The 12475-nt window shown below is 40.0% G+C and overlaps 1 protein-coding gene across 1 annotated transcript; it reads right to left on the bottom strand.

Moving 5' to 3' along the window:
- Positions 1–34: 34 nt before the first annotated feature.
- On the bottom strand, positions 35–10519 carry LOC139723621 (apolipoprotein(a)-like). The gene is made up of 10 exons (XM_071634849.1): positions 10441–10519; positions 8555–8808; positions 7858–8152; positions 7214–7516; positions 6599–6877; positions 5984–6262; positions 2018–2296; positions 1360–1638; positions 730–1008; positions 35–405 (listed from the first exon to the last, which is right to left on the bottom strand). The coding sequence occupies exons 1-10, from the start codon at positions 10517–10519 to the stop codon at positions 113–115; spliced, it is 2619 nt and encodes an 872-aa protein (XP_071490950.1). The 3' UTR covers positions 35–112.
- Between the last annotated feature and the right edge of the window lie 1956 nt (positions 10520–12475).

The raw sequence follows: 12475 nt of genomic DNA, 5'->3' as shown, positions 1-12475 counted from the left end.
CGAGGACATTGCTATTACAGCAGGTATGATCATTCACACGTGAAATCTTTTTCAAGAGTGGCTTCTTCTTCTTTTGTTTTAAGAAAAAAACCTAACAAGATATCGTAATATCTTAGGAAATCTTACCAGGCGCAGAAGTGACCACGGCTTGACAGGTGGCATGTGCTTCACCAATATCACAGTACTCCCATCTTCTGTTTCTATCGGTTGTGTAACACCAGGCCGTATTCACATTGTCAGGATTGCGACAGTAGTTGTGATCTCCCAACCCTGCGTTTGGGTAATTGTCAGGAGTCCTGGAGTGTTGGTGAGGAGCCTGAAGGCTCCATCGCTGGCAAGGTCGACCACTACGTGTCACATTGACCAAGCCTCTGTAGTCTCTCGCTCTTGGCTGGGTGTAGCATTCTGTAGGACCAATCTCCGCTGTACCTAATTAACATGGTACGAAATTTCCCAGTTTTGTTTTTTCCTCTTATTCATTCAATGTACGGGATGGCTATTTGTCTCAAACACTCTTCCTCTTTAATTCTGCTTCCTTTACTCGTTTAATCGACCCCCTCTACACCTTATCGCTCTTTTATACCATATTCATTTTGAAGACACAACGCTTTGAAAGTATTTAATACCCAGGAAAGCAAGGAAATTCTTGATACAACAAATATGCTAATACCCAGTTGAAATATTTAATGTTGTTTTCACGAAAATAAAATATCTTATAATAAAACCTACCAGGTGCAGAGGTGACCTCAGCTTGACAGGTGGGCTGTGATTCACCAATATCACAGTACTCCCATCTTCTGTTTCTATCGGTTGTGTAACACCAGGCCGTGTTCACATTGTCAGGGTTTCGACAGTAGTTGTGATCTCCCAACCCTGCGTTTGGGTAATTGTCGGGAGTCCTTGAGTGTTGGTGAGGAGTCTGAAGGGTCCATCGCTGGCAGGTTCGACCACTGCGGGTCACACTGACCAAGCCTCTGTAGTCTCTCGCTCTTGGCTGGGTGTAGCATTCTTCAGGACCAACCTCATCGGGACCTATTGAAAATGTTATACGGAGTTCTCGAGCATATTTTCTCTTTTTTTACCAATTTATTATATGGCTCCGGAATGGTTATATAAATTCAAACGCTTTTTTTTCTATTTTACAGGCTTATCTTTTTTTTTCCTTCACCAGGTTTTCATCGTTTACAATATTCCTAATAAAACTACTCCGCTTTAACTGCATTCTCTGCTCTTTTACACTGTTATACTTGTTAAGATAGATATGCTCATATACACAACTGAAATCTTATAAATGCTTTCTTCTTCTTTTCTTCTCAGATAAAACGGAATAACAAGTCATAATATTCTAGGAAATCTTACCTGGTGTGATGGTGACCTCAGTTTGACAGGTGGTCTGTGCTTCACCAATATCACAGTACTCCCATCTTCTGTTTCTATCGGTTGTGTAACACCAGGTCGTGTTCACATTGTCAGGGTTACGACAGTAGTTATGATCTCCCAACCCTGCGTTTGGGTAATTGTTGGGAGTCCTGGAGTGTTGGTGAGGAGCCTGAAGCGTCCATCGCTGGCAAGGTCGACCACTGCGGGTCACATTGACCAAACCTCTGTAGTCTCTCGCTCTTGGCTGAGTGTAGCATTCTCCACGACCAACCTCCGCTTCACCTAGTCAACATAGTTCGCAATTCATGAGAATGCTTCCTCTTTTTCTTTTACTTTAAGCCCCAGGATAGTTATCTGATTTATTGTTTTAACTTTTCTTTTGAATAATATAAAGGGCTTTTATCATAAACATATTTTCTTCAGGACTTTCGGTCCATTACCATATTCCTATTAACCCAATCGAAAAAAGGAAAAAAAAAACGCTTTGAAAACATTCCCTGCTCATTTAGTGCGAGGACATTGCTATAGAACATGAATGATCATTCACACATGAAATCTTTTTCAAGAGTGGCTTCTTCTTCTTTTGTTTTAAGAAAAAAAACCTAACAAGAAATCGTAATAATTTAGGAAATCTTACCAGGCGCAGAAGTGACCACGGCTTGACAGGTGGTCTGTGCTTCACCAATATCACAGTACTCCCATCTTCTGTTTCTATCAGTTGTGTAACACCAGGCCGTATTCACATTGTCAGGGTTGCGACAGTAGTTGTGATCTCCCAACCCTGCGTTTGGATAATTGTCGGGAGTCCTTGAGTGTTGGTGAGGAGCCTGAAGGGTCCATCGCTGGCAGGTTCGACCACTGCGGGTCACACTGACCGAACCTCTGTAGTCTCTTGCTCTTGTCTGGGTGTAGCATTCTTCAGGACCCACCTCCGATGGACCTAGTTAACATAATACGCATTTCAGGAGTATGCTTTCTTTTCTTTTCCTTTCGATATCAGTAATCCCCCGAAATGGTTATTTACTTCAGCGCTTTCACTTTTTTAATAATAAGAAAGCCTGTTCTCATTAACCCATTTTCTTTAATACTTTCGGGTCATTACCATATTACTTTTAACGCAGCAACAAAACAAAAACAAAACAAAAAAACGCTTTCGAAACATTCTCTGCTGATTAAGTGTGAAGCCATTCGTATATTGTCTTGCCACCCGTTTATTGCTTGGTGGTACCCACTATAGACTTAATACACTTTGGGGAATGACAATTTCCACAAAAAGTGTGCCCTAGATCGCTTTATTTCAACTCTAAAAACACAAAAGCTCCGTCGAGCGGGAGATGGAATGCCGCTCCCACATCCTCCCCCTAATCTCTACTTCACTAGATTTTGATATACACAGAGATGATGCACATTTGGAATAACAGCTTAATTCCGTGATTTTAACACTTCCTGAAAAAGCCCTTATCTATTTCCATTATTATTTGGCACTTGAAAAATTCGAAGTATTGCATCAAAAGTTGTCACAAGATCGCTGAATTTCGGGTCTGAAAATCACCTTCGTGTGAAAGGAGAAATGACCCTTATCTACACAATCGTGTGCGTGCTTTTTCTGTTTGAATGCTGAACAGACAACATTCATGATAATCATTGTAAGAATCAACACAAAGAGTTTATTTAAATGATACCATTTTATATAGGCAAATTGTTTACTGATAATCTACATTAAAATATATTGCTATCTTAAACAAATGGGACTGTTTCAAGTCGAAAAAAACCCGCAAAAACATGCATCAAATTGCACCATTTGCAACATCAAAAAGCAAAAAGTTCTCACCTTGGGAGGGGGAACACCCCCCTCCCACACCCTCCCCTCTCCCCCCCCCCCCCCCCCCGATCGCTCCGCTCGCTCGGGCTCAGTTGCGTTCATGATATTCAGTGTAAGAATGAGTACAACAGGTTTATTTAAATGATACCATTTTACAGATAAATTGTTCATTGATAATCTACATCAAAATATACTGCTACCATTAAACAAGTGGGACTGTTTCAAGTCGATAAAACACGCAAAAAGAAATGCATCAAACTGCACCATTTGCAACATCAAAATACAAAAAGTTATCATTGTGGGAGGGGGGACACACCCTCCCCTCTCCCCTCGCTTGCTCCGGTCGCTCGGGCTCAGTCGCGTTCATGATATTCAGTGTATGAATTAATACAAGAAGTTTATCGAAATGATACCATTTTACAGACAACATGGACAAATTGTTCATTGATAATCTACATCAAAATATACTGCTACCTTAATCAAGTGGGACTGTTTCAAGTCGATAGAACACGCAAAAAAGATGCATCCAATTGCAACATTTGCAACATCAAAATGCAGCAAGTTCTCGTCGGAGGGGGACACCCCCATCCAACATTCTCCCCTCGCGCCTCGCTCGCTCCGCTCGCTTGGGATCAGTCGCGTTCACGATATTGAGCTTAAGAATTAATATAAGAAGTTTATCTAAATGATACCATTTTATAGGCAAATTGTTCATTGATAATCTACATCAAAATAGACTGCTACCTTAAACAAGTGGGACTGTTTCAAATCGATAAAACACACAAAAACATGCATCAAATTGAATCATTTGCAACATCAAAATGCAAAAAGTTCTCACCGTGGGAGGGAGGACACCCCCCCCCCCCCCCCCCCCGGGTCAAATCCTGGCCACGCCGTTGAATATCAGACTCACAACGATCACATCACATCGCATCATTACGTCGAGACGCCATTAATAATATCACCGAGATGACAATCGAGCTGCGTGCGTACGAAAAACGTTATTACCGTAACTCGCCGATCCGGCGACGGCGGCGACCCATCAGGGCTAGTCGCCTGACACCATGCACAGCCGTCATTCTACTCGCCGCACAAACTGCCGATACACACAGCGTATACAGTATGTCCCCCCCCCCCCCCCCCCGGAAAAAAAATACAACGGTGCCCTCCGCAATGATATCTTTAAAAATAGTGAATCAATCTAAATATAAATTCAGGGTATGAAACTATAACTCATTGCCCACATCTTACAGAAAATCCCACTCAATTTGCTTCAGTGGTCAAAGAGAAATACGGAATTTTGTAGAGGATGTTGGGAATCTCTTCTGTCCAAGTTCTGTCTATTATTTACACACAAGAGCATCTAAGTGCTAAACTCGGAAGAATCCGATTCATGTCATGCTTTACAACAATCCACATTTCTCTGTGACCGCTTAACCAAACCGAATGGGGATTTCTGCAAAATAGAGCTAAAATGTTATATTTTAAGACTCTGAAGTAGCATTTAAAAAGTTTAATCATATTGGGCGTTATCAATGCGAAAATCTGATTGTAATTTTTGGGGGACATACTGCAGTAAGTCGCCCCAAAAATTACAATCAGATTTTCGAATTGATAACACCCAATATGACCAATCTGTCTAAGTGCTACTTCAGGGTCTTAAAACATAACATCTTAGCTTTATTTTGCAGAAAACCCCATACAATTTGGTTAAGCGGTCACAGAGAAATGTGGATTGCTGTAAAGCATGTCATGAGTCTGATTATTCCAATTTTAGCAATTCAATGCTCTTGTGTGTGAATAATAGACAGAATTTGGACAGAAGAGATTCCCGACATCCTCTACAAAATTCCTCATTTCTCTTTGACCACTGAAGCAAATCAAATGGGGTTTTCTGTAAGATATGGGCAATGAGTTATAGTTTCATACCCTGAATTTGTATTAAGATTGTTTCACTATTTTTAAAGATATCATTGCGGAGGGCACCGTTGTAATTGTTTTTTTTTTTTGGGGGGGGGGACATACTGTACAAGACTTCAGCGTACAATACATTACAAAACCATGGGGAGACACCGCGGACGCGTCCGCCCTCGTTGAGCGTCAGCTCACCACCACTCGCTCCTATATACTTCTCGAGCGAGGGTATACTCACGTGCCACCCGTGACTCGCCCCCCCCCCCCCCCCCCCCACCGAAACTCTTACTGCCATGGGGTCACCACACCTACGTCCTACCAGACGTACCAAAGACAGCAACTCCAGTGCTTTAAACTTATTTCATTACAATACTAACGCAAAATGCAAACATTCTCTGCTCATTTAGTGCGAAGACATTCGTATCAAATCATTACGACCATACACTCGGGAAATCTCTTTTAAAAAGTATATACGTTCTTCTTCTTTTGTTTTAAGATAAAACCTACCAAGAAATCCAATATTTTAGAATTCTTACCAGGCGCAGAGGTGACCACGGCTGACATGTGGCCTGTGCTTCACCAACATCACAGTACTCCCATCTTCTGTTTCGATCGTTTGTGTAACACCAGGCGTTACTTGTCTCAAGCAGTCTTCCTCTTTAATTTTCCTTCCTTCGCTTGTTTAATCGATTTCATCTACACCTTATAGCTCTTTTATAGCATATTTATTTGAAGACACAACACTTTGAATCATTTTATACATAGTAAGCAAGGAAATATCTTGTTACAACAGATATGCTAATACCCAATTGAAATCTGTACATATTTTTTTTTCAGGAAAGTAAAATATCTTATAATAAAACCTACCAGGTGCAGAGGTGACCTCAGCTTGACAGGTGACCTGTGCTTCACCAATATCACAGTACTCCCATCTTCTGTTTCTATCGGTTGTGTAACACCAGGCCGTGTTCACATTGTCAGGGTTGCGACAGTAGTTGTGATCTCCCAACCCTGCGTTTGGGTAATTGTCGGGAGTCCTTGAGTGTTGGTGAGGAGCCTGAAGGGTCCATCGCTGGCAGGTTCGACCACTACGGGTCACATTGACCAAACCCCTGTAGTCTCTCGCTCGTGGCTGAGTGTAGCATTCTCCAGGACCAACCTCCTCGGGACCTAATTATCATAGTACGAAATTCCCGGGTAATGTTTTCTTCCCTTGTCCATTCAGTATACGGGACGGCTACTTGTCTCAAACACTCTTCCTCTTTAATGTTCCTTCCTTCGCTCGTTTAATCGATTTCATCTACAGCTTATCTCTCTTTTATACCATATTCATTTGAAGACACAACACTTTGAAATCATTTTATATCCACTAAAGCGAGGAAATATCTTGTTACAACAGATATGCTAATACCCAATTGAAAGCTATAAATATCTTTGTTTTTCAAGAAAATGGAAAATGAAATATTTTATAATAAAACTTACGAGGTGCAGAGGTGACCTCAGGTTGACAGGTGGCATGTGCTTCACCAATATCACAGTACTCCCATCTTCTGTTTCTATCGGTTGTGTAACACCAGGCCGTGTTCACATTGTCAGGGTTACGACAGTAGTTATGATCTCCCAACCCTGCGTTTGGGTAATTGTCGGGAGTCCTTGAGTGTTGGTGAGGAGCCTGAAGGGTCCATCGCTGGCAGGTTCGACCACTGCGGGTCACACTGACCAAGCCTCTGTAGTCTCTCGCTCGTGGCTGAGTGTAGCATTCTCCAGGACCAACCTCCTCGGGACCTAATTATCATAGTACGAAATTCCCGGGTAATGTTTTCTTCCCTTGTCCATTCAATATACGGGACGGCTACTTGTCTCAAACACTCTTCCTCTTTAATGTTCCTTCCTTCGCTCGTTTAATCGATTTCATCTACAGCTTATCTCTCTTTTATACCATATTCATTTGAAGACACAACACTTTGAAATCATTTTATATCCACTAAAGCGAGGAAATATCTTGTTACAACAGATATGCTAATACCCAATTGAAAGCTATAAATATCTTTGTTTTTCAAGAAAATGGAAAATGAAATATTTTATAATAAAACTTACGAGGTGCAGAGGTGACCTCAGGTTGACAGGTGGCATGTGCTTCACCAATATCACAGTACTCCCATCTTCTGTTTCTATCGGTTGTGTAACACCAGGCCGTGTTCACATTGTCAGGGTTACGACAATAGTTATGATCTCCCAACCCTGCGTTTGGGTAATTGTCGGGAGTCCTTGAGTGTTGGTGAGGAGCCTGAAGGGTCCATCGCTGGCAAGTTCGACCACTGCGGGTCACGCTGACCAACCCTCTGTAGTCTCTCGCTCTTGGCTGAGTGTAGCATTCTACAGGACCGACCTCCTCTGAACCTAGTTAACATAGTACGCAATATCATTCCCGAGTATGTTTTCTTATCCATTCAATATATAGGGCCCATGATGGGTATTTTACTCAATTTTTTCCAATTTTTCTTATTATAACAACATTTCTCATTATCCTCCATTTTCCTTGCAACTCTTTGGTCCTTTCCAATATTCTTTGTAAGGCTACACTGCTTTGGAAACATCTGCTCAGCGAATGAGAGCAAACTCTTATTACAGCAGATATGCCCATACATACTAGAAAAATAATTTTAGTGCTTTATTATTCTTTCTTTTAAACATAAATCTTAGACCTTAACAAAGAATCACAACATTTTAGGAAATCTTACCAGGAGTAGAGGTGACCTCAGCTTGACAGGTGGCATGTGCTTCACCAATATTACAGTACTCCCATCTTCTGTTTCTATCGGTTGTGTAACACCAGGCCGTGTTCACATTGTCAGGGTTGCGACAGTAGTTGTGATCTCCCAACCCTACGTTTGGGTAATTGTCGGGAGTCCTTGAGTGTTGGTGAGGAGCCTGAAGGGTCCATCGCTGGCAGGTTCGACCACTACGGGTCACATTGACCAAACCTCTGTAGTCTCTCGCTCTTGGCTGAGTGTAGCATTCTCCAGGACCAACTTCCTCGGGACCTAGTTAAACATGTTACGCAATATAATTTCCGAGTGTGTTTTCTTCATCACTCAATACAATGTAGGAGACTCCGAGATGGTGATTTGATAAAATAGTTTTCTTCTTTTTCCTATTATGTAGCCCTTTCTCATTCTTCTTCTTCTTCTCTTTTCTTGACCTTTTTTCTGGGTCCTTTTCACTACTCTTGCTAAGAATACACTTCTTTGGAAAATCAGTTTATTGAATGCGAGTATATTCTTATTACAGCAGATATGCTCATACACACTAGTGAAATATTTTTAGTGCTTTATTCTTTGTTCTTCTAAAGATAACCCTTAAATCTTAAACAAAACAAAAAAAATCACAACAGGAAATCTTACCAGTTGTAATGGTGACCTCAGCTTGACAGGTGACCTGTGCTTCACCAATATCACAGTACTCCCATCTTCTGTTCCTATCGGTTGTGTAACACCAGGCCGTGTTCACATTGTCAGGGTTGCGACAGTAGTTGTGATCTCCCAACCCTGCGTTTGGGTAATTGTCAGGAGTCCTGGAGTGTTGGTGAGGAGCCTGAAGGGTCCATCGCTGGCAAGTTCGACCACTGCGGGTCACATTGACCAAGCCTCTGTAGTCAGTTGCTCTTGGCAGGGTGTAGCATTCGCCCGAACCTGGTGAAAGATTAAGACTTGTATTTAGACTCAAGCTTGAAAGGATAATGTACAATATACAATTCCATTTCGTTTTATTTCATTTCATTTTATTTCATTCATTTAATTGCAGTCTCTTTCCCACATATAAGACAAGAATTATAGTTTCAGGTCAAAGGTATGATATATAATAAGCTCCATGAACAAAAAAGAAGCAAACGGCACCAAAGTAAATCCATGTACAAGACTTGCACTTGTAGAGGGAGACAGAGTGAAGGAACTCACATCTTCACGTTTACCCCTCTGAATAATATCCTTCTTTCATTTATCCTATGCCTTGTCCGCCTTGGACTACTTAAAAGGATGGTACAGTATTGGTGGAGATGAAAATTGGGCTTTTAACTTTGTGCGAGATACCAAGAAAACACATATGATATGGTACAGAGCATACCATTTTAAGAGTAATTCAAACTTTATTTGATGAATATCGGGTTTTGAAAGGCTGAAACATCCAAAAACAAAGTAAAACAAAGTGATCGTAATAAATTGTAGGTCCCACACTTTATCACAATCGCTCCTTTTGGATATCTCAGCCATTTCAAAACCAATTTTCATCAAATAAACGTTGAATTCCTCATAGAATTACATGCCCTTTCATATTTTATAAGAGGTTTCTCATTATCTCACCAAAAAAAAAAAAAATGTTAGAAACCTAAAATTGGGTCTCACCCAAAACTGTACGATCCCTTTAACATAACAATGTCGGAATCTCGGAGCTTGGGTATTTTGTTCCTTGTTCATCGTGTCACTGCCGGAAACCAGGGACAGCCTGGTGGTAGTGTCGCTGCCCGGAAAGCACTAGATGACAGGTTCGAGTCCCACTAATTCCTTTTTTTCCGACATGTTTGTTAATTTACAGATCAGCAGTACTGCTGCGATCTTAACAAATTTAATTTGTAGAGGGAGACAAACTGAAGAAACTCACACCTTCTCCTTCACCCTCTGAATAATATCCTTCTTTCACTTGCACAACTTAAAGTAGTTAAGTCTAGTTCCTTTCTCCGGAAACCATTTCACGTGGTAGTTCGTACGAAGCATCCTTCTACCTTTATTAGACAAGGTATTAGCTCATTCTCATGGTATACGTTTGTGTATTGATATCACGTGATTTTTTTTTTTCCTGTAAATTGTGGGTCTCTATATCCTGCAAAATAATGAACCATGACTTTCTGCACCAGCACGGTGACCAGGATATAAGAGTTTCATCGCAAATGGAGCTATAATAAGCGTCATTTTTTAAACATTTTAAAATACGTCAATCATCAGATAGAGCGGAATAAGACCTTTCCAGATATATCTCACTTGTAAATATTAGCGAGAACTAAGATTTTCCTATTGTTCTCTGTTTTTTTTAGCAGTAATCGCAAATATATCAACCAAACAAGCATAGACTTAGCTCGTTTTGCAATACAATTCTTCATTATAAAAAACAAGCCATGATTATTACAAAACTATACTGTTAGTATCATTGATAAAGTCATCATCATCATTAATTGTATATACATCAAGTCAAATTTGACATCGGTGTGTGCCGTTACAGAAGAAACAGAGAGGAAAGCCGCTCTTTCATTTGAAGCACTTTTAGAGACTTACCCCATCTCGGGAACAAGGCCAAGGCCAGAAAACATATGACCAAGAAGCAGATTGGAATTCGCAAGGCTACTTGGTCCATGACGCATTGCCATGCAGCTCCGCCTCGCTGCCTTGCAACCTCGACCAGTTTGCAAACAAACGCTTTGCTGCAGATTCTCTTGACAGAAATCAGCACCAGTTTGCCCAGGATTTGCTGAATGCTTCCTGTCTAGACAAGAGGAAATCTGAAATCTAAAGCGAGAGAGTAAGACGAGCAGGAAACAATGTGCATTCCTCAACTCTGTTGCGGCATCGGGCTAATACCGGTCTTTTATAGGCCTAGTACCTTTCCACCATCCATCAATATTGCTGACAAGAGTTCATAATCAGTGCCTTTACCATGCACTCCCCTAAAGAGCTTGTGAGGGGAGGGGAGAAGCACAATTAGATGGTGCATGGAAACACAGACGAGGGGTTAAAATGGCAAATGCAGAATTCTTCGGGTACTAGTGCATACTGATTGTTCTCAAGTGCTAGAATTACCAGCAACATTTCTGCTACGCATCATGGAGAGAAAAGATTAATTTGTCTGATATCGCTAATAATTAATATCATAAGACGCACTCTTTAATTTGAATGTCTAGACAGACACGTTAATCGGGATGATTCAGATCAAAATAGACCCTGGGAGGTCACTAGGATCAAACTTTCAAACAACACGAACAAGCATGTAAAATACTTTCGACTCCGCATAAAAGTCATCGGAACATGATACGTCCAAGAAACGGATAACTCAGTGAAAACAAGCCCAAATTACACTCATAAATGAAGGTCTTAAATGGAAGATCAGATGTATAGTTTGTTTTATCTTGTCAAAATGACATATTTTAGTTTGAAACAGCATTGAGTGAATTGAAAACAAAGAACATATAATTTTGATATCTTCAAAAATATTTCTTGTTACGTAACTAGTGCAGGATACATACTTCTCAATACGATTGTAACTTTACATATAATGAAAAGAATATATGAAGAGTTTGCACAAACCGATAAGTCCATATTTGCCAAATGGGGACATCTGCTATTAAAGATCGAGAAAAATAAAGAGAATAATAAGAAAATTTTTGTTTCTTTTGACCATAACTTCAAAAATGTACCTTTATATGTAGTGACCAATATATCATTTAAAAGGTATTATCTTGTACTTTATATCAGAGACCGTACTTCAAAATCTTCAAAGATGGACTTATCGGTTTTTGCGAACAAACTCTCTATATATTATAATAAAGGTATAATAATTATACTATAAAGTGTCACGACAAAGAAAGACACTCTCTGGTGGCATCAAGAGGTTCATCCGGGATCTCCTTGACAGGTTATAGGTTAAGTACATTGCCTAACTTTATGATAATGATATTTAAAAGTTGTCATCGCGCCGAAAGACAGAATACAACGTAGTCCATTTCTTTGTCTTATATATAAGTTCTATTCCATGTTTATGGACTGAGCGGGCTTGTAGTAAGCAGACAGAGTTTAGAGCCACTCTGTGTTGAAAGGCTTAATTTAATATTTGCAGATCATATGCGTAAGGGATAAAAACATCCATTTTAAAAATGTGAATGCTTATAATTGATGTTGAATATATTGAAATACACAAAATGTGTACAATACTTATAATAAAAATGTTTCCAGACTAAACTATCTACAGTTGAGAAATATACGGATTCCAAGTATCTCCTTATTATAAGGATTTATTGAGAAAAATCTATGTGATAGGGTGTTTTGTGATACAGCAGACCTACACGTATGCATCAAATATGATATCTTGAACATTTTCTTTTTTAATCACAGCTCCCAAAGTTAAACACTACCTTTAATATTCAGTCTCTTGGCATTGGTTCAAAATGTTTCGTATATCAGTGTATGTCGACGTTTGGAGTTAATTTGGTTTTCTTTAATTCGAGAAAAATTATGAGAGAAATTCACTATATGACCCTGCATCACAAAACCAACATAAAGTCGCCAGACATGGATTTTTAGTAAAGGGCAGATTCTG

This window comes from Diadema antillarum, unplaced genomic scaffold (genome assembly GCF_040938485.1).
Source record: "Diadema antillarum isolate AM-2024a unplaced genomic scaffold, OU_Dant_1.0 scf00000196, whole genome shotgun sequence".
In the NCBI taxonomy this organism is placed as follows: Eukaryota; Metazoa; Echinodermata; class Echinoidea; order Diadematoida; family Diadematidae; genus Diadema; species Diadema antillarum.
This window is presented reverse-complemented; position numbering and strand designations above follow the sequence as displayed.

Coding starts and splice junctions, on each gene's coding strand:
- LOC139723621 (XM_071634849.1), bottom strand. CDS start 10,519: ATGGACCAAGTAGCCTTGCGAATTCCAATCTGCTTCTTGGTCATATGT. Junction 6,263..6,598: donor TGAGGTCACCTCTGCACCTC/GTAAGTTTTATT, acceptor TTGGTCCTGGAG/AATGCTACACTCAGCCACGA. Junction 406..729: donor TGAGGTCACCTCTGCACCTG/GTAGGTTTTATT, acceptor TTGGTCCTACAG/AATGCTACACCCAGCCAAGA.